Here is a 25,739-nt window from a genome sequence, read left to right as displayed (position 1 = left end):
TTATTTATAAGTCATTTTTACCAACTTCATCGATACCAATATAACAAAAGTATAAGGAATAAAAGTAAGTGAAATTTCAAATATAACTCTTAAGTAAAAAGCAAAAAGTAAACAAACAATACAATATTAATTTTTTTGTTTTTCTCTCTTTTATTTTTTAAGGGTAATTTGAATATTTTAATTTAAAATAAAATAATTTCATCAACTAGTGACTTATAAAGGGGATCCGATTATACTTTTAGAAGGTGACTAATAAACCAGACCAAATGAGGTACTATACTTGAAGCCATGTTTCGAGTTGGCATACAAGACAAGACATTTGAATTATTTAAGAGAGATAATTATATTACAAAATCAGATTGAAGCTTGTCCGATCCAATTAGGAGTAATTCTCTTAAAAAACTCCTGTTTTTCTTACTCTATTCATTTAACTTTTAAATTTATGTTTCACATTATCATACACAAAGGCTAACTTATATAACATAAATCAAAAGGACGAAATGCAGGTGATCTAAAGTTCACATTGCACAACTGAACCAAATACAGAAGTTCTAGAATGTGATAATCAAAATCAAATCCTAATCATCTTCCTTAATCTTTGTCAACGTCCAAAAACAAGATATTTGAATCTTGAAAGGATAACAATATTTGACCATGAACATTAGTATACCTGTTTGATACTTATGCTGAGGAAGCGATGCATTATGAAATTGAATAAAGACATTTTATAGAACAGACCGACATTTGAAAATCACCCAAATTTGATGGAATAATTGTTACGTGAAACGAGAAGGGAAACTCTATATTCTTAACCTCATATATTCAAGACGCTTTGCTTTCAATTAAATCAGGACATAAAATATAGAGCATATAAAACTAAGCACTGAATTTGTGCTCACAAAAAAACTAAAACATTATTAAAACTCTCCTTAATTTTAAATCATAACTAAGAAAACTGCTCAATTGTCCATTTCATCTAGGAGTCGAGCTTCAAGGACCTCGTTCTGATTTATTTCTTGTTTCCGTGTTGTTGTTTAATTTCCGTCTTATCACCCAAACAGAAAAGGAAACTGCTGAATTGATATCTGTTGTAACCCGAGCTGCGAAACTTGAATTGACCCAACGGTGACCGGAATTACAATTATAATTAGAGGACAGTATAAGGAGTTAAGAACAAATTTTTTGTCTGAAGTACTTGGAAATTCCCTACTCGAGAAAAAAAAAAGTATAAAGCAAGAATAAATTAAAAGGACAAAAAAGGGGTAAAACTACTCTACGTCCGCCCTTACAGTGTGTGAAGAATGTCTACAAGCATGGCTTGAAGTCGATACAAAATAAATATAGCAAAGAGGGTCTTAGAAACCAAGGAAGCCAAGCTCACTAGCTCTCTCCTTCTCGAATGTCTCGAAGTACTGATAGATAATGGTCACTGCAAGTAATATCCCTGTGCCTGAACCAATTGCCCCCATGAAATCTGCCAACACGGTCAGTGCACCGATGCACATCCCCCCAAATGCCGCCGCAGTGGGAATATATCGGTTCAGCTCCTTCTGCAAGTTCGACTCACGATGCCCTGGCATCACCATTTGTTGTTCCTGCGAAATCCCCACAAGATTGTCAGTGTGATGTGACACAAGAAATTTTAAAATACCGAGACATTATGGACATGTGCATCACTATGCATGAAAACTACACGAGCACCTAAAAGATGAATTACTTTCCACACTAGAAAGAAGTTTTATGGTAACAAGCTTATATCATAAGAGCACCTAATGCCCTCATTATTACCAGCAAAACAAAACGATATCTTCCATTACAATTATTCTTACTCCCCTCTTACTGGGCAGAACCTACCATCCGCAGCAACAAGATAGAAAATAACGGCTACACATCAGAAACACTACTAAACAGCCACCTGGATTTTCTTTTCAAGTGGAAAAACAAATTCCATAAAAAAAAATACACATACCAGAAACTTACTTTTCTCTGTCTTCCCCAAGAAAAGGTCCCCCATAAAATCTAACATAGTACATAAATCATAAAGCACTGCACAATGATGGGAATAAGGGCTCTAAAGTAACTTGTAGATTCCTCATCGTTTGTTTGGCATCAAGATGTGGCTGGACGAAGGCCCATCATATTACCATAATAATTGTAACACTTCATCCCAAACCTTTCAAAAAACTTTTGAATTCAAATATAGTTTACATGATCGGTCCAAATGAAAAGAAATATAGTTTACAAGAATTAGCAGATGCCATAAGCACCCTTGAAATGCAGGCACAATATTGCTTCAACTAATATTAGAGTTGGTTTAAAGATAGCTTATCACTTTCCAGGCACAATATTGCTCCAACTAATCTCCTTAACACAACAATGTGCCAAATTTTACCCAGTTAAGCACAATCTATAGTGAATTAGAAAGAGACCCTCAAAAACTATGTTCAGACATTTTTTATCAAGCATATTAGGGGGGAAAAACTAATAATTACATCACATCAATCCTGAAACAAGAGCTTTGAAGGCTTGTGGCACTGTAAGTCACACACACGACTCATCAGAAATTTTTAATTGCAAACTCATATGACATGAATTAAAGGATGACAAAAAGAAGCTACACATGTTCCACAGTCACTGTTAAAGGTAGAGAATAAACATTAAACATTCCAACTGAATCTGCAAAACTAGTATTTTTCATTACCTTCAATTGCTTGGCAACATCTTTAGCAGATGATCCAGAGACTTCAATCCAAGTCTTAGAGAACAAGGCACAGGCGGACAACATGAACACCAAATAGAACAAAGCATGGAAAGGATTGGCTGCCATATCAGCTAAGCTGCCAGGGGAAAAAAAAATTTAAAGCAAAAGCTTCAATAATAGTTTTAAATAGAAAGAATGGTAAATTAGGTCACAGATAACGCAAAAGATATGGCACAAAACTACAGGGGAATATGGAACCCACGAAAGTTTTAAAGTTGAAAAATCACTTTTCATACCTAGAAGGTGCTGTGATGTAATATGCAAGACCACCAACAGGGATAGACTGACCACCTCCATATTCAGTCTCCTTCCATTTGCCCAATAAATTCACAAAGAAGTTCCCACTGTACTTTCGGTGAAGCAGCTGTGATCACCAAATATTAAGTTGTTAAAACATTAAACCCCAAAATGAAGTCTGAGACGCAATGTACAACAAACTTCTCTACCTGAGAGATAAAGTACAGATTGGAGACCAGAGCAGACTGAAGGATAATGGGCATGTTAGAGGTATAAAATAGTTTAATAGGATAAGAACCCTGCTGTCCACGGGCATTCTTTGATCTTACAGGCAAAACCACACGGAAACCTTGGAAGTATATCACAATTAAGAAGATCAAGACAGTGGCAAGAAGATTTGTCACATTGGGAAGATTCTGCCTATAAAATGCCTCACGTAGAGCACGAACTTTGTCGGTTCTGGTTATCAACAAATGGAATAGAGCAATAACAGCACCCTCAAATTCAGCACCCCGTCCACTGTTAATGGTAGTGGGACTAAATGCCTTCCATATGATATTTTCACTGCAATAAAATGTGAGAGCTCTAATTAGGCATTCAATAAAGGTCCATGCTAATATTTGCTTTAAGACTAGACACCAAAGCTGGCAAAAGCACAGCAGTTAGCAATATAAACAAGCTGACAAAACATACCAGATGTTAGTTGCAATGAATAGGGAAATTCCAGAACCCAGGCCATATCCCTTTTGAAGAAGCTCATCTAAGCATATCACAATGATACCAGCAAAGCATAGCTGAATGATGATGAGTATCGCATTCCCTACTCCAAGTTGGCCTACACTTCCATACATCCCAGAAAGAACATAGGCAACTGCCTCTCCAACAGCTATCAAGATGCCAAGCAGCTTCTGTGCTCCATTTCTAGAGAAACAAAAAGTATACTTATTTTAAACATACAGTACACAACAATCTAGATGCAGATAAGGGAAGAAAAATTTATAACACTAGAGCTTTGCAGAGCCTCTGCAAGAAAATATTGCAAAAAATTGAAAGACAATTGGCAGCCACAGAACTCTGATCCCAATAAGTTTTGCTACTATTAGACGAAGCTACTTTATGACAGCGAACAACCACAAATGAACAGAGACACTTACAAGAGAGCACGATCTTCACGGACATTGTTGTCCACTTCAATGATCTTTGAACCAGCAAGCAGTTGCATCACCAGCCCAGAAGTCACGATAGGGGTGATCCCAAGCTCCATAACAGTTCCACGGTTTGAAGCAAGTATAACACGCATCCAATAGAATGGATCTGCACCTGTCGTTGAGTGTATTCCATAGAGAGGGAGCTGGCTACAAACCAGGAAAATGAACAGCGAAATTACAGTATATATGACCTTCTCCCTAAATGGAATTTTCCTGTCAGCAGTCTGCACTTCAGGCAGGAAAGAGAGAAACGGTCTAACTAGGTGAAGCACTCTAAACCCACCTCCCATCTTATGGAGCTGCACAAGTTCAATGTGACGGACCCATGTTAATTAAAATATATAGATACATAAAAGGACCATCATAGCATTCAGCAAAGCAAATAGAGGAGAAGAATTGGATAGATGAACAAAATAGTGATGATGAGTTAATGATAATAATGATGAGTAACAAAAGCAGCAGCAGCAGTAGTAATAATAATAATAATAATAATAATAATAAACATCACTTTCAGTTTTGAAGAACGTTCGTGATTAAATAGATTGTCAGCTCTACCAGCAAAGCAAGTCATAAGCTTCAATTAGCCAAATATGCTTAATCGTCGACATTAACCAAAAAGTATATTAAAACCCAAAGAGCAATCAATGGCAAGTTTTCACCGTCAACGTAGCTGATCTACAACTACGACGGCAAATACATGTGCATTAGGTATTTAGGTTGTACAGATCATGCAGGAGCGTCAAACAAAAAACGAACACCAATCTAAATGGATATCCAAATCGAAAAATCAAACCCCGCAGTACCGATCAATAATTCGCATATAAGACAATAAAAATCACGCAAAAAGCATAGTCATCAGCACGAAGCCGCACAAGGGTCGTCAGAGAAGATAAATAAAGATCGAAAAGAAGAACAAGAATCCGAATTGAGAACAGATCTAAGAATTTTCGGGGAGGGAACAGGGTTTGAGGGGAAGAGAGAGATTTACCCAGATGAAACCGCGTGTTCAAAAATGGAGGTCGAAGGAGAGGTAGACTCAGATTCAGAAGGAGGGAGCGACCGGATCCGATGACACAGATTAATTATTTAATATATAGAGAAGGGCTCCTCCGGCGGGCTTGGTGCTTGCGTGCAGAGAGCCAATCACTGTCAAACGCGTTTTACAAAGGAGGGAGGCAGATATTTTAGGACAAGCAAATTCATTTAAGGTTTATTCACTTCATGTTGTCTTTTGGGAATTTACTTAAAATCCATTCAATAGATAAATCGATAAATATTCTAATCATAATGATTTGGTTTGATAATATTTAAAAATTATTAACATATATTTTTTAAAAAAATTAAATTAACCATTATAATTATGTCATATGACAAGATTTATGTTTAATTTGTAATTTGTAATTTTTAATTTAATTAAATGATTATTATTATATTATGAGATAAATTGATTGAGTAAATTTATAGTTTTATATTACTCATTCAATCAAAGATCTTTTTTTGGTATAATATTACTTTTTTTTTCTTGGTAGGGTTACTATTTTATTTTGTTTCAATTAAAATATGATAAATACATGCTTTTTGATGATAATATAATATAATAATAAACTTATATTTAATTAAATGTAGATATATATTTATAAGAATCAATACCATATAATTAACGAATTTTAAAAGCTGTATGATTAATCATGTATGCTTTTTTTGAGCATAGTTTATTTTACTGTTGATATGGTTGATCATTGCATTGTTTTCGCTTGTTTATCTGTTTTTGGGGGGTGTGGCAGAATGAGAAGCCTTATAAGGGGGAGGAAGCATGTAGGAGTGACACGTGAGAACTATTTTCATTGAATGTCTAAGCGCTGTAATGATTTATCATATCCACAAGCAAGTGTTTTTTTTATTAATACCACGTGCTGCGATTTTTAATTATGCACACAAAATGAGGAAACCATATTCATACTTGTAAAAGTCACACCTCGTTATTTTTTATTTTGCCATGTTTATCGCGGGAGGGCATGGGTATGCCCCCAGTGTATGTCAGTATGTGTTTAGCCGCCGTCTGTGACTATCATCATCGTCGGTTTGTTCCAACGATTTTGTACTTTTATTTTCTTTTCTTTTCTTAAAAAAAAAAATCATCACAGCGATCGCGATCGAGGAGCCGTTTATTTTAGTTTATTTCATAAAAAATTACTTTTTTAATTTATTTTGTAAATTTTTAAAAATAATCCTGATTAAAAAAGATTTTTAATTATTTTAAAAAGTTATTTTAAATAGCTTCTGAAAATAATATAATATAATAGATTAGAGAAAGTATTTTAAATAAGTGAGATATGAGAAGATATTATAAAATTTTAAAATAATATAATAATAAATTATTTTTGTAAAACAAAAATAACAAATATCGTACAATTTAAAAATAATTAATTAATAATTACTTTTTTATTATCATAACCAAACGTAAAATAATACTTTCTTTCTATAAAAAAAGATTTTATAAAAACAGATTTATTTTGTGGATATTTTATAAAAAGTAATCATTATTTTATGTTTAGTTATAATAATAAATGATTATTAATTAGTTTTATAAATTTTATAGTATCTTCCTTAATTTTTGTTTTATAAAAATAATTTATTATATTATTTTAAAATTTTATGATATCTTCACGTTTCTTGCTTCCTTAAGATATTTTTTTTTTCATCTATCGTATTATATTATTTTCAGAAGTTAAAATCATTTGAAATCTATTTTTTTTCAGATTTTATTTTTTTAAAAGTTTAAATAAATATTATAAAAACTCAAAAAATATATTTTTTTAAGAAAATAAGAACCTTTTGGTGAAAAAGCTAAAATAAACATGCCCGAAAAGTGCTAAAAAAACTTAGAAGAATTAATGTAATAGGATTGTGTTAGATACTTAAAAACAATCATTTAAAATACTGTCAGTTATCTTCTTATTAAATACCTTTTTTTAATCCACTGTTATTTTCTTATTTAAAATAATTTTAATTATTAAATATAAATATCTCTTTTAATAAAAATTCAGACTTAATTCATTGGCTGTTTTATTAAACCTAACTTTCATGATATTTGTATGAAAAGTTGGCAACTCGATTTGTTAGAAGACAGCAACGCAAAAAAGCCCATCCATTTCCCTCTGCAAGCCATTTATAAGTTTTCAACTGTCTCCCGAGCTCACTCCATAAAGCATCAGGCCCATCCCACACCGTCAATTTAAACCCATTCATTGCTCCCATTCCAATTCATCCACGCGTTTTCCTCCGAGGATGGAAATATCCTTTCAAATCTTATTTATAAGATAAAAAAATAAATTTATTTTACTATGATTGTAAAGCATATCATTAATATTTTTACAAATTTTCTTTTTACTTATTCTTAAAAATTGGTTTACATTAATTCTTTTGGGCTTTTTGCTTTTTTTTTATTAATAGAGACACATTTAAAAATTTATTAAATATTTAGATAAAGTCAATATTTTTTTATTTCAATAGAATGTATTATAAGTAAACATGATAAAAAGCGTTGGAAGTAACATCCCATGAATAAATTATTCTCTATCTTTAAAATATAAGACATTTTCAGTTAACTAATATTGGCCTAATGTATTAAAAACTTTTTAAAAAGTTAATAATATTAAATTATTTTTATAAATATTTTTATTAATTTCATTTTAGAGAGATTATATAAAAAAGATATAAAACATGATTAAAATAAATTAATTTAAATTATAAAATAATCTTAAAAAATAGTGATATCTTCTTATTATTTTAATTTTTAATTTTATTTATAAAAATCACTTTTAATTCATTTATAAGTATTGCTCTTTTTATAAAAAAATGTAAGAAATTTTTAAAGGGGTTGAATATTAAAAAATGTAAAGTATTTTTAATTTTTTAAGATCTAATCATTACAGTTTTTTAAAAAATATTCTTATTAAATAAATTATTTTATGTTATTTTAAGATAGAATATCTTATTGAATGAGAATAAATATAAAAAAATATGATTAATTTAAATATAAATAATTATTTTATTTTTATTAAAAAATAAAATTTATTAAAAAATATTTTATATTTTGAGAGGGGGTAAATGCAATTTGACCGCGGGACATTGGAAGTTAAAACAAGTGTCATCTGCTGGAAGAGCAGATCACAGGATCAAGAGGGAGGACCGACGCAGAGAATTAAAGTTGGACTGTAATAAAAGCGTTTCATCTCCTTTCCTCCTCGAAAAACTCACTTTCTCCGCGGGCTGGCAAAAGACCCAAAGTAACCCCAAAAAACAAAAGAGTACAGAAAAGACTCAAAACGCATTCCAGAAAGTGACGAGTGTGTGTTGAGTTGAAAGGCGATGCGAAACACACCAGTGGCAACGCGCCCAGTTCCGCCCATATTTCAGGTTTTGCGCCGTACTGTAGCTGTGTGCTGAAGAAGAAGTACCCTCTTTCAGTTCCCACTTGCGGCCCCCAAATGGCGCATCTGATCCTGTTTTTTCAAGCACACCTCTGTGTTTGACGCGCGTCATTTTCTTCTTTTATAGTTTCGTCCTAAAGCCACTCACTCTCTTCCAATCTCTGCTTGTGCTTGGATTGTTTCGTGAACCATGAGAAATTACACCTTATTGCGTGCTTTCATGGCACTTGCTCTCACTTATTCTCTTCACTTCCATGCTCAGGCTGCCCCTGCAGGTGACTATTGCTTCCTATTTTGTTATCAATTCGGGTTGGATTTTACTGATCTGCTTTCCCAAATGAGTATGCTGAGTCATCATTCACGATAATTTTGTGCTTTCACCCTGCTATTGCTGGCATTTCGGTCTGATTTCTTTCTTTTATCTCTTCTTTATATTAATGCTGCTAGGTTTAGTTTATCAAGTCAATCTCCGAGCTCATTCGTTTGCCGTTTTCTTTTAAATAAAGAAGGTTCAACGTGATCTGTTTACTGAGTGGGTGTGCTCTGTTTTATTTTTTATTTTTTTTTGGGTTACTTTAGCTGAATAATGTGAATTTTTTAGGACCATTGATTAAGCACATTTCTTCATTTCTCAAATGGACGAGGTCGACCTCTAAGACGCCTCAGTCAGGTTAGATGTTTGCTGTAACAATAATCGTTTCGTTCCGATAATAACGTTGCCATCTTTATACGATGATATCCTTGTATTCATGGTACGACTGTAATTCGCAATAGCTTTGCAGATGGCAATGTTCTGCAATTTGAGAATGGTTACGTTGTCGAGACTGTGGTGGAAGGAAACGAGATTGGGGTCATTCCTTACAGTATTCGTGTCTCCGAGGATGGTGAACTCTTTGCTGTTGATTCAATAAATAGCAACATTGTCCGAATTACACCGCCATTGTCCCAATGTATGGTTTTTTCTTGCCCTTTTCTTTTGTAACTACTATGAAGTTGGTTGATAGAACGTGACCATTCTGACTGATCCAAATAATGAGGCATTGATACCTTTGTACCTGTTTCGCCTGGGCATAATAACTGGCAATATATTAGATTTAATTTAATTTTCCTTTTTTTTTTGTTTTTTTACTTTTTATGTTTCTGCAGATAGTAGGGGAAGGCTGGTGGCTGGGTCATTTCAGGGTTACACTGGACATGTTGATGGGAAACCAAGTGATGCTCGTTTTAATCATCCCAAAGGCATCACTTTGGATGATAAAGGGAATGTTTATGTTGCAGATACTCAGAATCTGGCCATTAGAAAGATTGGAGATTCTGGTATGTGCTAACTGAGTTTCAAAGATTTCAGGGTCTAGGCTAGAGTTTAAACTTTAAAATCGAGATTAAAATGACATATTTGTTTCTGACAAGATTAGAATAGAGTTTAAATATGAAACTCAGTTGCAGAAATTCAATATCAACGTGTTCTGTGTTATGCGTGCTTTGAGATGCAGTCATGAAATATTCCTGTCCTCAATAAGTTTTCAAGAGATATTGTTTAGAATGAGAGAACTCGAAGATATATATGTGGCACTATGGTTATTGCTTTCACTCAGAATACTTAAGCCAGAAGATGAGGAACTTATCCTGCATTTCAAGCCCATAGTTCTACCTCACTAGTAGGCTGAATGTGCGACTTCCATGATCACTTAGCTACTCACAGATGAGATCGTTATCTATTGAAAGAACATTATTGAAAATTGTGTAAAAGTAATACTACTGAGCGTTGACATTTGTAATCATTTCAGGTGTGACAACCATTGCTGGAGGAAAGTCAAATGTTGTAGGCTACAGGGATGGCCCCAGTGAGGATGCTAAGTTCTCAAATGATTTTGATGTGGTTTATCTTCGGCCAACTTGTTCCTTGTTGGTCATTGATAGAGGAAATGCTGCTCTTCGACAAATATCTCTCAACCAGGAGGATTGTGACTATCAACATAGTTCAATTTCCACTACAGGTAAGTTCTTGTCATTTGGTTGTCAATGTGATCATGATCTAATGTAAAAGATGATAATATTCTTTCTGATCTTCCAAACATTTCAATGCCAAGAAAATCTTGAATGACACCAAAGACTTAAGGTCCTTGCTAGATATGATTCTGATTTTGTTAGCATCCTACACAACAAAAACAAGGGAAAGAAGAAACAATGAAATGAGATTAAAAAAACATTGAAGTTTGTAATTGTGATTATGGAGAAAGAAAAGAGAAAAAATCCTAGATGTTGGTTGTATGCCATGAGATTTGTTTTTTAAAACACTAGGAACATTGGTTGCTGGCCAATTTCTTTTCATAAGCTTACTTGCTCTGCTTTTGCAGAGAACGAGCTTCAATATGGTTCCTTTATTGGTTGCATCTTAATACGGAATATCTGCTTTTCTGTTCTGTTTAGACTTCACTGAGAAATACATTGTACTGCATTTTTACTGGTGAATTTAGCTTGTGTAACTGAGGTGCCTGCTCCATGCTTGTCTTTGCTCCTTGAGTGGTTTCATAAATCATAATTGCAAATGTGAGTTAGACTAGCAAATCTTAACTTTTGCTCGTTAGTCTTTTGAATTATTTGCCAAGACTCTACTCTTTAAATGTGTTCATCACCTACAATATCTTCTTATTAGTGAGGTTTTCTGCAGATATTCTTACAGTTGTTGCTGCTATCATAGCAGGATATGCCACATGCATCCTGCAGCAAGGTTTTGGGTCCTCTTTCTTCTCCAAAACGGTAAGTCTGTTTTGCTTCCACAGTTGTAATGAAAATATAAAATTCAGGGGCATTTGACATTTTAGTGACAACATCACGACTATCGCAAATGTCATTATGCTTTGTTTCAGAAACCTCTGCACGCTGATGAAGAACATGACTAGTGTAGCTGATACCTTGTTCATGCATTTAGAAAGTAAAAACATTCAATTTGACTGGTAGTTTATTTTTGGCCATGGAATAATTTCTTTCTTGTCCTACTTTTAGGGTTGTGGGGGCAAAAGGTAGTATTTTCCTCTCCATTTTTTTACCCATCCTTTTGGTGCTAATTCTCACTGAAATTTTGTGTCGCTGTGTATATAAAACTAGTAAGTTTGTGTTCATTTTAAAATATATTGCATCTTGCTGATTGGCTGATTACACTGCATAAATGCTGCAGCAACGGTCAGGGGGAGAATTCAAAGGCCAAGCAAACAATGAAAAACCTATGTCGATACCAGGGAGTGGTAAAGACGACCCAGGATGGCCATCTTTTGGACAGCTTATCATTGATCTTTCTAAGCTTTCCCTTGAAACAATGGTTAGTGCGTTTTTTCAATTCATACCTTCACGTTTTAGATCTGACAGCCCTGAGAGAGGCCTCACACCATTAAAAGATAGTCTTCGGATGCCTGAGGACGAACCAGAGTCCCCATTGGTCGATAGGCAGAGTGCTCCTGCTCCTGTCATTGAAAATAGACAGATCCATACACCAAACACAGCTGAGAAATATTCAGAATTGACGCCCCACAAAGTAAAATCAAGCAGTTTCAAAGATCCATCCTTGTCCAGCAGGCACCGATCATCAAAAAGACAGGAATATGTTGGATTCTATGGATCTAGTGAGGTTCCACCTTACATCAAATCTAAGAGCCAAAAGGAAAGGTCTAGACATCGGCAGCGAGAGAAGAGCGGGGAAGTGGGTTATGGGGCAGTTGGAGCAGAGCCAAAACCTGTTGAGATGAATGCAGTTGATTATGACAACCCAAAGTTTGACCATTATAATTTGAGGACTAAGTACATGCCTGGAGAGTCCTTCCGTTTCAACCCTTAGCAATGGAATAGGTGCTTCATATTTTTTTATGCCCATGACATTAAATATGTGCTGTAAGGCATAGATTCTGCAACTTATTCTGTATTATGGAGCATCTATTCTGCAATCTGCATTGAGCAAGCCAGTTAAGAAATGGATAAATTTTTAGGCATGTGCCGGAAAGGCTTGACTGAGCAGCTCAAACAATCGATGAAGCTTAACAATATATTAGGGAGGAAATCTTTAAACTCAAATCTTTTTCAAATAATCAAAATTATTACAATTTGTTTATGAGGGCATTATCGATTCTTCTCAAAAGTTATTATTTGGTCTTGACTATGCATGGTAATTTTAAGAGGTAGTAGTGGTGAATTTGAACAGCAACATGTGACAATGTGGGTTTTTTTTATTTTTTATTTTTTTAAGACAAAAATTGAAGGTTTTTATATTTTTGAGTCTTAGAAGAGCCTCGTATTCACCAATTTTTATCCCACGTAAATTTGCCTCATTGTGTGCAATGCATGGGTCTGTTGTGTGGTTATGTCATACTTACACATGATGCGTGGAGGCGAAATTCTCAAAAGAAGCAGTCATGTGAAGGTGGGTTGTCAACTAGCAATAACGTTTCTCAAAAATCTGGCAACAATAACTCAAAAGAAAATGTGGTTTTTCTTGGCCAAATATGAAAAGGATGGGTGGTTGTTCTATAGTTCCTCTCTGCCATTAGTTTTCTCTTCTTTCTTTTTGGTTTTCTCAATCTCTCTCTCTCACACACACACTCATATATTTATAAATTATAATTGTTAATGGCTTTTAAAAGGTAAGGTCGGACTTTCAGCAGCACGAGCATCTTGTTTAAACAGTGACTTGGATGAGCTTTCAAGTCATCTCGTGAAATTCATGTAAAAGCCCCCCTTCCATTAAAACTCGCACTTGATCGCTACACCCAGAAAGGGAAAAAATTATTAGAAAATTAGTTAATTAAATTAAAAAAAAGGGGGGGGGGAGGAAGAAATGTGGTATAAAACTCGAGAGAGAGATCTCTCACTTTAAGAAAATATTCAAATTCAATTCTTGAATAATGAAATACAAGGAGTGAGGCTTTATTTATACTAATTTCAAACAATAACGTTAAAATTAAATGGGGTTGCACAATTTATAAAGGTTATGATAATTCATGAGGAGTTATGTAATTAATGAAATAATTGTTAGAATTCATGGAGAGTCATGGAATTAAGTTTATGAAATTCCATGGAATTTTTCCATTTCAAAATGTTTTCAATTGATTCACATATAAATTTTGTTGTCAACAATTTTCATGTTATTAATGGATAGCATGTCTATGTTAAGCTTTAAAAATTAATTTGATTAAAACTTTTTTAAGTTTATTTATTTATTTATTGGGACGCATATTGTATGTGATCCTTGAGAATTGAGATGTGAAGGTGTTTTGGAAGTATGAGGAATGTTATGTTGAATCTATCCAATGACTAAAAAACAACAGCCACCAAGTCCCCTGTACCACTGCACCTCTTCCCCGAAATAGAATTTTTATTAGATAAATGATATTTGGTTTGGAAGTATTATCACCGATGATATCTTACAGTATTACTCCACCTATTGATCATTTAGTAATTAATCACGTTAACAAGTGTAGTATAATATTTCTTTTTTTTCATGCCACTTCCATTAATATTAATATTTTATTTATTTTAAACAACACTACATCAAAATGTCACGAATGGCTTCACATAATATTTACAATTTTTCTTTCGTAACAAAAGTAATATAATGCATCATTGTCTAATAGTCTTAACCTTATAAATATAAGTACTATTTATAATTTTAATTTTTAATCGAAAAAAATTAGAAAAGTATTTTTAGGAAATTAATTTAAGGGATGGATTTGGAAGACGGCGCTTGCTATTTACCCATCTGGTAATGTCGCGAGCCCGTAAAACGCTTCATCCTCTTTGACTTGCCGTCTCAGTGAAGCTCATTCTAGTTTCAAGTCTCTCCCTTCTCTTTCGCTCAGCTCTTGTTTTGCAATGGGTTGTGCAGGATCCTCACAGTCTAAAGCAGAGGGTGAGCCTGCTCTCTCTCTCTCTCTCTCTCTCTCTCTCTCGCTTTGATTTCTCGGAATCCACACCTTTGTCTTGACACTCATTTTTAAAGAGCTTCAGAAAATTGATGTTCGGTTCTAGTTAAATCTATTTTCTTCCTGCGTTTTCGCTTGTTAGAGATTTCGTTATACTGGTAATTGCAAAATCCCTCGTTAATTATGCCATGTAGCGGTGCTGGAAAATCCAATTTTAAGAAAAAGAACTTATCTCCATGGCGTACTGGTGTGCGGAAAAAATCTGTTTGGTAAACTTTTGCCACATTCTGTGAATTCCATACTAAACGTCGATCTTCTTGAATTTTGTTTTCCAGGAAATTTTTGTCGGTACGGTATTTCTTTTAGCCGCTTGATTCTTGCTTTAAGAATGGATATCTTCGGATTTGATTTAATATTCCAAACCATGAGTGCTTATAATTTTAGGGAGCTTCTTTTCTTGTTTTCTGTGTTGAAGATTCTGTTATTGAAGTGGGATAGCAGAAGTTATTTGGTGGATCTTGAATTGAAGATGAAAATTGTTTGTTGTTAATTACCCTGTGAAGCTGTCTTCAAAATTTAAATGCGCGTATTTGCCAAGGGTTATGAAATGTTTAAGTAGTTTACTGTAATTATTTTTTTGGACGCTAGAGTATTATAATGGAATCCATGTGCTCCGATTACTGCTGATTTGAATCTGAGAATTAGATCGACTTTGAATTATGGAGGAGTACTGGAGCATCATAAGATGTCAACCATCTTTTTCCTCAATCATACCAATAATGTGTAGAATGTTTTATATTAATTAAAGTTCTTCCCTATTTCTAGGAATCAGCGGTCAGTCAACTTTCCTCTGCCTATCATTTGCCAATGCTTAAATGGTGGAATTATTATCTTACAGCTTCTTGTTGATGATAACGATCAAGTTTTAGATTAGTTCTTTATGTCAGTTTTACTCATGATGGTGTAAATTTTGAAACAATGTAGGTGGGGCTGTGAAAAAGATCCGAAAGCCTAAGCCATGGAAACATCCTCAGCCAATAACAAAGACTCAGCTAATACAGTTACGAGATGAGTTTTGGGACACAGCTCCTCATTATGGTGGTCGTAAAGGTATATAATTACAATATTTCAATGAATGGCAAATCTTGAAAGGCTGCAAGGCTTACATACAGAATTGGGTTTTAGGGGAAGGGTTTTACTTTAATCAACATATTTACTCCCCGTAGTTAATCCATAATTCTGCATTTCTTTGGATTCCTGCAATTTTTTTTTTTTTGGATGTACGTCAATTAGATACCTTTCCTCAATGCTGTTAAAACTTTTTATGTATAGATTTCTGAATACTTCAACCTCTTCGAATATGGTTATTTTGAAACTGTTGCTATCCTTGCTGCCAGGGTGTTTGTTATACTTCAAAAGTTTTGTTTGAGAAGAAAGGATTTACTTGATATCATTTTGAGTCTGTTCACTCCCCATAATTTTCTGTATTTCATTGATTTCCGATATTTGGATTCCATTTTTACTGCTTTTAAATTCTTTAGCCATAATTTGCAATTTGCACCAATCTCTTCCTGATGGAGAGAAGGTAAACACGTGATAGAATTGGAAGATGATCTGTTTTCTGATGGCCTTGTAGTTTCTTGTATGCTTTTCCTCTTTTCACCAAACATAAGCTGAAGGTTTTGTCTGTTTTTGCAATACAAAATTGATGCCTTTGATAAAGAATTAATTCCAAGTTGATACTCTATTCGTAGATGTAGCTAAAAGCCTGAGGGTCCACAAAATATCCTAGTTCGATAATGATTGTTAGTCCCAATGCTATATTGAAGTTTATATTTCATTTTATTGTTGCATTCTGCATCAATAAACATGCTAGACATTGAGAGGATTAATGACTCATGAAGATGCAGTGGCCCAAGCCGAGTTTTGGATGAAAGGTAATAAATTCACATCAAGGAACATCTAAAAAAATGATGATCCTCACAGTCCTGTTTAATTGAGCTGTTACTGTTGCAAACATGAGGTAATTTTTGGGGTTTAGGTACTACTGTAAGGGTTGGCTTTTATGAATGCCGAGCAGGTGAGAAATACACAATTGTAAGTATGCAATCCCAAATCAATCATGATGACCATTTGGCTGGACAAGCAGGGTCAGTTTAGCTGGAGGATCCTCATTAAAATTAGGATTTACCACCTAGGAGATGATAACAGAGGATCCGAATTAGTTTGCTTATTTATGTGTTGCAATGTTGTTCAGTGTGTTCTCTATATCTTTGTTGTTGTTCTATGTCAAAAAGAACACCCACCTGAAACAGTGTCTCTTGCTAAGAGAAGTTCGTTATGGCCGGACCAATCATTCTTTTGAGTCTTATAACAGCAAAGATCACGAGTTTACGATTTAAATTAGTTGATTTATGTGAATTTCTCATTTCTGCATGGTAGAGATCTGGGACGCTCTTAGAGCTGCTGCAGAGGCTGATCTAACTCTAGCTCAAGCAATTGTGGACAGTGCTGGGGTCATAGTTCAGAGTTCTGATCTGACAGTGTGCTATGATGAAAGAGGTAACAAGTGCATGACTCGCTGCATTTGTTCAGTTACTATATTACTCAAAAAGCTTTAAATAATGAAAAAGCAAAACCTCTTGGTGTTACTTTTAATGATTTTGTTTGCTATACTTTGATATCTTCCAATTTTCCCGATTTTTGCTTCAAATGTATTGCAGGAGCAAAATATGAACTGCCCAAGTATGTTTTGAGTGAACCAACTAACCTGATTCGGGAGAGTTAATGATAAAAGAGAATGACTGGTGGGAAAGTGAATGTAAATCATGTATATTATTATCTCAATTGATCTGCCGACTTCCATAGGGGTAGCAACTTTTATTCCTTACCATCTCAACTTGATGTTTACTGTCTCTGAGTCACATGACACACTATCTCAATTGTTCAGTGAGTATAGAGGGTTCTTGATCTTCACCTTGAAATACGAAGACCGTCATGTTTTATTGTCCCTTCTCAAATGAAAAGCTATATATGGAAGCTAATTTTTTTTTTTTTGACAATGGCAATGTTATAACTGCTTCATAGTTCAATTAAATATTCAGCCACTAAGGGTGTGGTTGCCTTGATTTAATCTGAAATTTGGGGAACTTTAAAATAAAGTCTTGCCTTCCCTTCCCATTTATGTATTTTTGGATCCAAATACACACAAGAAGTCCAAAGTTCGCCTTTGATTTTGCAAATCTAGCATACCAGAAGGCTTGCTTCACGGTGAAGATGAGCGAATGACACGTTACGTGAATGGGCGCAACTTTTTAGGAGAGACTTTTGGGGATTGAGAAAGAGACAGGCGAGGTATGAGTTCTTGTTTAGATCGAGTAAGTTGGAAGTTGGAACAGGTATTTCTTGCGTAGCCAAAAGGAACAGTGAAAATTAGGAGGATGAGGAGTATATTTTCTTCATCTGTATTCCATGTCAAAGTCGTGGAAGCCATCTTTAAACATGGGTTCAAGAGATTCACCGACGGCAAATTAGGCACCTTGTCCGCTTTTGTATTTGTCTTTTCCATTATAACTGGCTTTTCAATGGCATGAATACTAGTATCACGTGTTCCACTGCAATGCATGAAGGACCACTTGGTGCTCATGCTTTAAGGAAAATTTCGTTGATTTTGATTCTAGGTTCTATGCTTTTTCGTTTCTCCTGATATACGTTTGTCTAGGCGTAGAAAGCCTAACTGATAGGCTTTCTTATACTGATATGAAAAAATTACACTTCGAATCTACAGAGGATATTTAATTACTGAGGTTTCATACAATGTACAAAATACATTTAAGTATCAAATCTTGTGTATTTAAAATTTGGCCAAAGGTATTTTTACAAGTGGATAAAACTTGCCCAACTGTAAATGCCGTTGGCCAAGTTTTAGGCACGCAAGATTTAAAATTTAAAAGTATTTTATACATTTTATGAAATTTTTTAATAATTAAATATTTTCTATCTTGCCCAGTGGTAAATCCCGTTGGCCAAATTTTAAATGTGTAAGATTTAAAATTTAGGAATATTTTATGTATTTTATAGGATTTTTTAATAATTAAATCTTTTTTATAAAACTTGGGTGTAATTTTCCCAAATATAATCGCATTCCTATCTTCCCTAAAAACACACCATTGAATGTCTCCAATCATTTGCTGGTGAAAGTTTTGCTTAGACTAATTCATGGGATAATTTTACAGCAAACTCTATTTGTTTTTGTTTATTGTAACATTAAAGCCAATTTAAAAATCCCATCTTAATAATTATTCTCCCAGAACACAACATAAAACATCTTTTAAAAATTTTACTTGATTCAAAATATAACATATTAGATAGCTTTTATAATTATTTTTTCAATTATATCCCTATATATATTCTTTTTGGGAAAATTATGTATTAAAATTTTAATTATTATTATTATTAAAGCTCTTATATATGATATTTAATGAGAGTATAAATAAAAAAATGTGAATATTTTTAAAAATTTAAAATTTTAATTAATATTATTTATAAATTATGAACTAATTAATTATAACTTATATTATGTTATGAAAGTATAAGATATTAAGGTAAAAATTTAAAAGAAACTATGGTGGTCATGTCATGCCCAAGATAGAAATCTCCGTAATAATTATCAATAACAAAAAGGGAGACACTTGGTCAAAATTTTTGGATAACCTCACTCATGAGATGGTTTGCAAAATTTTAGGCCAGCTAGACTACATATCAGAGGGAAGCCTCCTCCCTCTGCCTCTTCGTTGAGGCAGAGGCGCTGAGCTGTCTAAATTTAATAATATTAATTTATATTTTTAAAATAAAAAATATAAAAAAAATTAAGAAATAAATTTATCAATTTGAAAGTTTAGATGTAATATGAATAGCCCAACTTTAATATTAAAATTTTTTAATAAGTTTATTGTTCTGTCCAAAATATATCTAAAAAATCAATTTAAATTTTTAATATCGAATTTGGTCTATCCATATTAAATGTAGACTACAGATTAAAAAGTATATTTATTAAAGAAATTTTAATTTTTATGTATTTTTATTTTTAAAATATAAATTAAAAATTAAAAATTAAAAATTAAAAATATTAAATTTGAACAGTTTAAATTTACCTTTTTCTCAGAGACTTCCCTCAGTGGAGGGAAGCCGACTCCCTATATACCAAGAGTGTTCTCAGGAATAGGACAAGACCAAGACACACCCGTTTTGCATCATGTTTTGAAAAATAATAGGGATTGAATTTTTATCACTGTCTTGTTCCATCTCAAAAGTCATCTTATCCAATTAAGAATTGAGATAGGACCAAGATGGAATCAGGACAACTTAATAAAGCAAACAATATGAAAGAAAGGCTTAAATAATAATATTCATTAAAATTTTAAATCACATAACTTATTAAGTTTAAAACCAAAATAACATTAGTGCATAAATTACAATAATTTAAAATTAATTATTGAATTATATTAATCACAACTACTAGTGTATAACTTTAAAGTCAAGTATACATAAGATATAATACATTATGAAAACAATTACAAGTAATCTCTAGGCTATAAGAGAAACAATAATAGACAAATTAAATACAATATCAAATCATTATTATTTTTCTTTAGTTGAAATATGTTAAATTAGTACATATTTTGGAAATAAAGAAAGAATACAATATAAATAAAAAGTATTAAATAAATAGATACAAGAATAAATTGTATTAATATAATTAATATATTGTCAAAAAAAGAGATTACACTACACTACTTACTCTATATCATTAAAATTATCAACATAAAAAGCTTTTGGTTTTCAATAGGAATTCCACGTATTGAAATTATAATTAATATAATTAATATAGGTATAAATCATATTAATATAATTAATATATTTAATATATATTTTTAAAATAAAAAATAATACACATGTATATATAATAGTCGGGATGAGACAGGATGTCTCGACGGCAATCACATGTTTCATCACGTTTTGTAAAGTTCCGTCCTAATTTTTTTTAGGCTGAAAAAGATCCATCTTAATATAACCAGGACAGAATCGAACCAATCGAGATAAGTACAAGGTTAAATGTCCTTACTATATACATTTAAATCCTTTTCATTTCACATAAAAAAAAGGGGCAAAATGTGTAAGCCTCACTTAAATGTGGACTACATTCAAATGCTTGAGATCCACTTGATAAACCCTATACCCTTAAATTGATATGATTTTTTTTTCTTTTTTTTTTGGGGGGGGGGGGGGGTTTGTGTGGATAAGTGAAGAAGGTGGAAAGTGGAAAAAAAAGATAAGTGAAGAGGATCCAGACTAGCCAAACGGAACGGAGAAATGATATCTGGTACAGCTATGGAAAACTCAATTCATGAGGTTGGGGTACGATCAAGATGTTAAAGATACTGGGATTAAATCCCAGTCTGAGCGGATCTGAGCAACAATATTCCAGACTAATACATGCTACAATTACAACATGGTAAAAGTAAGTCATCTATTTACCAGCCATCCTCGAGCATGCAGCACCACAACTGCAGAGGAGCTGAGAGCATCGGAATTCCAGCAAAGCAAAATTATCTAATTGGGCAGAATGGTTATCCATCAAAAATGATAGTTACTTAAGGCAAGAATCTAATGTATAATCATTATAAACTAAAGTGACGGGAAAAGATGTTATCAAGTTAGTTAGATATTAAGACTTCTAATAGATACTTGTAATTCAGATTATGATATGGTGTATCCAGTGCATTATTCGGGTTAAATTCTCTGTTCGACTTCCTCTCAAATTCTCCTCTGCTCCTCTCTGCTACATCCATTCTTCTCCGTCAATCTCTCTCTCTCTCTCTCTCTATATATATATATATATATATATGTATGTATACCTCTCTTCTGTCCGAATTATAAATTTCTATCAGAATCACTCCCGCTCATGTCTGTTGACTCCTCCGAGAAATTGAAATGACTAGGTGAAGGTATAAACTTGATCAAAGCCTCTCCTGCCAAACATGCAACATTTACATCAGCAGTTTTACGTGCAAGCCAAATTAATACCTTTCTCGTGAATGCCTTTTGGGCTTACCCTGCCTTTCCACTATATGTAGGACTGTAATTGTAAATGAGATTGTCCCGCACTTCTTGCGCAGGTGGTCTGTTGATAGATTTCCTAGCTTCACTGCATCCAAGTTCATGAAAAGAGAAAGCAAGTCAATTTAGTCAATAAATCTCAAGTGTATTTCTGCCGATCAGAAAGCGCAGCTCAACCAATGGTTAGGGTTTTCAAACATGTCCGCAGAAGCTTTACCCATGGCAATTTTCAGCTCATCAAAATGGCTTAAAGAAAGCCTCCACATTTCCAATCAATGAAAAAATGGCTTACACATGATTTTTCATAATCTTTTGTCATTATTGAACTAGCTATCAGTATCACTGTATAATTTCTGGCTAACGCTTTAGCTCAAGGTGCATATGAACTAGAAATTGTCACATTTCGAGTTGAATGGTGCTAACCTCACCAAAAAGTTTGCAACGTATTGAGTCACTTGGATGGCGTCCTCTGTGTGTGGGATTCTCGGTGAGGCCCATTCAAAAGCATTTTTCTGTGATACCATTTGAAAAGGATGTTGTTTCTTGTAGAATTAATTACAGAGTGTTTAGCAATAGAAGTCCACAATAAAACAATATAAAGCAAAGTCCATTCATGGCTCACCTCTGGATGCCATTGGAAGCCAGTCACAGGGTAGTTCCATGAACGTACCGTGGATACATAATCCTATTACAATTAACGATGATACATACATATTAGATTTCTTAATGAAGAAAATCTAGTAAGAAGTCGTGAGTATGTCAGGAACTTCTAGGGAATTTGTCATTCAGCTTTTTTACAATACCTTCTTGTCTTCATCCTTGGAAGTTGTCAATACCTCGAAAAAACTAGACAATTTTTTATTATCCAGAAACCTTCTTGGGGATATGCCCAACTGTCATGTTCAATGCCAAATGCAAATTATATTCATGAACGTAAAAAAAATACAAATCAAATATCTTCCCGAAAAAGCAGATAACCTTTTAATGTTATTTCTAAATTCTGGGATCAAATTATCCATGCACAAGCAGAATTTGAAGTTGTGAACAAGCGCATTTGTGAGTCCAGTACAGGTACTCGTTTACAAACAGGTAATTGGCAACAATATAAAAACTCACATGATGATTTTGCATGACAAGACAATCAGTGGCCAGTTTCTTTAACAAATGTGCAGGAAATCTGCGGGAAAGAAGAGAATCTCAACTTACATATCTTGTCTCCGTACTGATTTATTTATGGGGCAAGAAATTGAACATACCGAAAATTAAAATCTTCAGAAACACAAATATCATAATAATTAAATCCAGTGCCCTCTGTAGTGGAAGAGATGCCATAATTAATGAGCCAAGGCTAACACACGTTTTACGAGGCAAGATAGAGAAGGTTCTTTCTTTGTGGGTGCTGCGTTCGTTTGGTTATTTCTTCTTATTACTACTGAACTCAGCAGCCATTGGTCCTCTCTGAAAACCTCATTGTCCTATGTATGATATTTTTCTCGTATCTAAACTTGCTTTCAACATTTTAACATTCATTTGACATCAAATTATGAGAAAAGTTGACATTGCAACAGCAATATGTTAAGTAAGCAAATGTAATTAGCAGATCCCAGTGTTTCATTCAGCGTCCAAAACACAAAAAGCAGTAGAGATAACTTTTTTTTTTTTTTTGGGTAAAAACCGGTAGAGATAACTTTGTTTAAGCAGACAGGAATTTATATATGAAAGAGCTCCATGCCAAAATCAAGCTTAGATGAGCTAAATGTTTACTAAAAATGCTGCTTTGGGTTGTTTACCTTTCAAACACTGTTCCATCAATAGTTGCATTTTCTGCAAATTGGAGGGTACTTGCCTGATTTGTTGCACTAACTTCTTCAAGAATATTGTTGTCCTATCATCAAGATAAAGAACATAATTGTTTCACCACTACCAACAACATTTTAAATGATGGCCGAAAAAAGATTTTAAATGTAACGTTAGAATTCAGAGGTTTAAACTATAATACACATTGTATATATGCAAAGTTAAAGTTCATCAAGATCATCTAAATTCATGCATTCAGAGAGAGAGGGAGGGAGGGAGGGAGGGAAACAAATGTGACTATGTGAAGCCCTAGATTCACATCTTTACACCTGTAATCTCTTTTATTTTCATCCCTCTTTAAATGCGATACATACATTTATTTTTGTGCAGACAATCAAAACTATAATCTTCTAATTTCCTGCTTGAGGTGGTATAAACTAAAATTTGTCTTGGAAGAAATATTATGGAAAAAGAGGTTGATAAGGTAACAGAAGAGGACATCATATAAACCGCATTCATTCTATGAAACATCTCATATTTGATTATTTCAAATGTTTAGGTAGAGTATATTACCCCGGCTCATAGAAAAGGATTTGACTTATCCACACAAGAGTTTTCATCTTCCGAAGAGCAATATTGGAAACAAAAGCATCACAAGCAAAACAATAAAATCGCAACAAGGCAAATTTACCTCACTAACGATCATTGTTATCAGTTCAAAACCTAAGCAGGTAGCATATAAAGGGAAATGGTGTCCACCGTCATTTTTCTCCAAAACTTTCTGCAGCATAAATGCATAGATTAGCGAATCTTAAATTCAAGCTAGAATAACTATGTTAAGGAAAGCTAATTAATAATCAGTGAACAAAAATTACCATCAAGTCAGTAGTACTAATTGATAGTGCAATTTCCAATTTTCAAATTCCTCATTCAAGACATATCAAGATCACTCACACATGGAAAGAGAATTTCTAACAAATGCTAGGAAGTTACAAATGTCTCCAATCGCTCATTTGTGACGATTGGAAAAGGATAAGCATGTACCTTAAAAATTGTTTGAATTGTCTCGAAGTATAACCCGCTATTAGCCCACCCACCAGTAAAGAGCACTCCATTCACCAAATCGAGCTTCTGCAAATAGCGCGAGGATAGCCAATCAAGCACCGCATACGTGCCTTCGTCAGAAGAAAACAAAACAGACACTCGAATCTCATCTCTACGAAGTACTCAGTATCCAATACTCACTTCATTATGTCCTTCCACTTATAATAAATATCTCAGATTTAGTAACACTCTTTTGCATTCATCGCAATTTACTACTTTCTCTCTATTGTCTATACTCGCAGTCAAAACATCCACAAAAATTCCTCGCAATAGTAAAAACCGGATGGTCATTTAAAAGGATGAAGGGATGAATTAGGAGACCTTGAGAAGCCTTTCCGAAGGCTCTGTGTAGATAAGGGGAATAACTCTGGCGCCGGCAGATTCAACGAACTTGACGTAGGAGGCGGCAATATAAGAGGCATTAGTGACATTCGTGAGGCTTCCGGAGGCGCCATCTCCAGGGTGGCTGACAATCCCGATGACCGGCCGGTAGTAGAAGTCGGGGTCTGGGGCCGGGCAAGCGGAAGACGATCGTTGACTGGGAAGAAGAATCCCGTAGTGAGCCTCAGCCGATCCAACGAATTCCAAAAGGGCGATCAGAATCGGAATCCACATGTAGTTCCGCCAGCTGGTTGTAATGGTGGCAGAGAAGCTCCAGACGGCGTCCATCGCCATATCGGAGTGACGGGGAGACTGGGCCTTGGTAGCGCGGAAACAGCGATGATAAGATTAAACCAACCACACGACGAGTCGATGACAGTTGAGCTGTAAATTCGTTGAAAATACTTATAGTGCGCGCGGGAATGCGTGAATACATGCATACATATATATATATATATATATATAGACATTATACGTATTGTGGACCCAATTCTGAATTCTGACGATGATCCCATACCCGCGGATTCTGGATGCGATTTCCGTTTCTGAAAGTAAATTTCTCGTAGCTTGTGCATTTTGTCAATTCTCATTCGGCCACAACTTGCATATCAACGGACAGCAACTTTTGGCTCCTTGCTTTTATCCTCTCCTTCCTCCTCCTCCGTCAATCCTTCCTTCATTACTTCTTTTGTCTTTTATTTTCCTCTTTGATTGTTTTTCTTTTATCGTCTTTTCTTTTCTTCTGCTTTTTTTTCTTTTGGGGCAAAAAAGTACTTTTGGTGTTTAAATT

The 25,739-nt window shown here is 34.0% G+C and overlaps 4 protein-coding genes across 6 annotated transcripts; 2 read left to right on the top strand and 2 right to left on the bottom strand.

The window, feature by feature from the left end:
* Positions 1 to 1,114: 1,114 nt before the first annotated feature.
* On the bottom strand, positions 1,115 to 5,357 carry LOC129315973 (uncharacterized). The gene is made up of 7 exons (XM_054960167.1): positions 5,195 to 5,357; positions 4,153 to 4,505; positions 3,692 to 3,919; positions 3,208 to 3,562; positions 2,998 to 3,125; positions 2,702 to 2,837; positions 1,115 to 1,595 (listed from the first exon to the last, which is right to left on the bottom strand). Exons 2-7 carry the CDS (start codon positions 4,494 to 4,496, stop codon positions 1,356 to 1,358), a joined length of 1,431 nt encoding a protein of 476 aa, XP_054816142.1. The 5' UTR covers positions 4,497 to 4,505; positions 5,195 to 5,357; the 3' UTR covers positions 1,115 to 1,355.
* A 3,115-nt stretch (positions 5,358 to 8,472) lies between these two features.
* On the top strand, positions 8,473 to 12,741 carry LOC129315013 (uncharacterized). Its single transcript, XM_054958503.1, has 7 exons — positions 8,473 to 8,914; positions 9,241 to 9,309; positions 9,422 to 9,589; positions 9,786 to 9,956; positions 10,427 to 10,636; positions 11,311 to 11,399; positions 11,818 to 12,741. The coding sequence occupies exons 1-7, from the start codon at positions 8,830 to 8,832 to the stop codon at positions 12,469 to 12,471; spliced, it is 1,446 nt and encodes a 481-aa protein (XP_054814478.1). The 5' UTR covers positions 8,473 to 8,829; the 3' UTR covers positions 12,472 to 12,741.
* A 1,640-nt stretch (positions 12,742 to 14,381) lies between these two features.
* LOC129315276 (uncharacterized) lies at positions 14,382 to 17,610 on the top strand. The gene is made up of 4 exons (XM_054958872.1): positions 14,382 to 14,535; positions 15,533 to 15,658; positions 16,991 to 17,110; positions 17,272 to 17,610. Exons 1-4 carry the CDS (start codon positions 14,499 to 14,501, stop codon positions 17,334 to 17,336), a joined length of 348 nt encoding a protein of 115 aa, XP_054814847.1. The 5' UTR covers positions 14,382 to 14,498; the 3' UTR covers positions 17,337 to 17,610.
* Positions 17,611 to 20,828: 3,218 nt separating this feature from the next.
* Positions 20,829 to 25,447, bottom strand: LOC129314964 (gamma-glutamyl hydrolase 2-like). 3 transcript variants are annotated; one of them, XR_008594344.1, is made up of 11 exons: positions 24,890 to 25,444; positions 24,509 to 24,595; positions 24,156 to 24,245; positions 23,458 to 23,552; positions 22,784 to 22,844; positions 22,471 to 22,560; positions 22,290 to 22,352; positions 22,091 to 22,179; positions 21,663 to 21,755; positions 21,466 to 21,579; positions 20,829 to 21,160 (listed from the first exon to the last, which is right to left on the bottom strand). XR_008594344.1 is itself a non-coding variant. In XM_054958447.1 (10 exons), the coding sequence occupies exons 1-10, from the start codon at positions 25,241 to 25,243 to the stop codon at positions 21,546 to 21,548; spliced, it is 1,056 nt and encodes a 351-aa protein (XP_054814422.1). In that variant the 5' UTR covers positions 25,244 to 25,443; the 3' UTR covers positions 20,881 to 21,545. The 3 variants fall into 3 exon arrangements, 2 of the variants coding, with proteins under 2 accessions (XP_054814422.1, XP_054814424.1); XM_054958447.1 differs by having other exon boundaries at positions 20,881 to 21,579; positions 24,890 to 25,443; XM_054958449.1 differs by lacking the exons at positions 20,829 to 21,160; positions 21,466 to 21,579 and having other exon boundaries at positions 21,676 to 21,755; positions 22,096 to 22,179; positions 24,890 to 25,447.
* Positions 25,448 to 25,739: the final 292 nt, after the last annotated feature.

Source organism: Prosopis cineraria, unplaced genomic scaffold (genome assembly GCF_029017545.1).
Source record: "Prosopis cineraria cultivar Desert tree isolate PC_DT_omini unplaced genomic scaffold, ASM2901754v1 PC7, whole genome shotgun sequence".
Taxonomy (NCBI): Eukaryota; Viridiplantae; Streptophyta; class Magnoliopsida; order Fabales; family Fabaceae; genus Prosopis; species Prosopis cineraria.
Note: the sequence above shows the minus strand (reverse complement) of the source record. Positions and strands in the feature narration are given on the sequence as shown.

Bases quoted from the DNA above. Each gene is read 5' to 3' on its own strand.
- LOC129315973 (XM_054960167.1), bottom strand. From the start codon at position 4,496: ATGGGAGGTGGGTTTAGAGTGCTTCACCTAGTTAGACCGTTTCTCTCT. The intron at 2,838-2,997 runs GTATGAAAAGTG...TTCCCCTGGCAG, and splicing joins TACATCACAGCACCTTCTAG to CTTAGCTGATATGGCAGCCA. The intron at 1,596-2,701 runs GTAATGAAAAAT...GGGATTTCGCAG, and splicing joins ATGTTGCCAAGCAATTGAAG to GAACAACAAATGGTGATGCC.
- LOC129315013 (XM_054958503.1), top strand. From the start codon at position 8,830: ATGAGAAATTACACCTTATTGCGTGCTTTCATGGCACTTGCTCTCACT. The intron at 9,957-10,426 runs GTATGTGCTAAC...TAATCATTTCAG, and splicing joins TAGAAAGATTGGAGATTCTG to GTGTGACAACCATTGCTGGA. The intron at 11,400-11,817 runs GTAAGTCTGTTT...TAAATGCTGCAG, and splicing joins CCTCTTTCTTCTCCAAAACG to CAACGGTCAGGGGGAGAATT.
- LOC129315276 (XM_054958872.1), top strand. From the start codon at position 14,499: ATGGGTTGTGCAGGATCCTCACAGTCTAAAGCAGAGG. The intron at 15,659-16,990 runs GTATATAATTAC...TCTGCATGGTAG, and splicing joins TCATTATGGTGGTCGTAAAG to AGATCTGGGACGCTCTTAGA. The intron at 17,111-17,271 runs GTAACAAGTGCA...AATGTATTGCAG, and splicing joins AGTGTGCTATGATGAAAGAG to GAGCAAAATATGAACTGCCC.
- LOC129314964 (XM_054958447.1), bottom strand. From the start codon at position 25,243: ATGGCGATGGACGCCGTCTGGAGCTTCTCTGCCACCATTACAACCAGC. The intron at 22,180-22,289 runs GTGAGCCATGAA...ATGGTATCACAG, and splicing joins GCTTCCAATGGCATCCAGAG to AAAAATGCTTTTGAATGGGC. The intron at 21,756-22,090 runs GTTAGCACCATT...ACTTGGATGCAG, and splicing joins GTTGCAAACTTTTTGGTGAG to TGAAGCTAGGAAATCTATCA.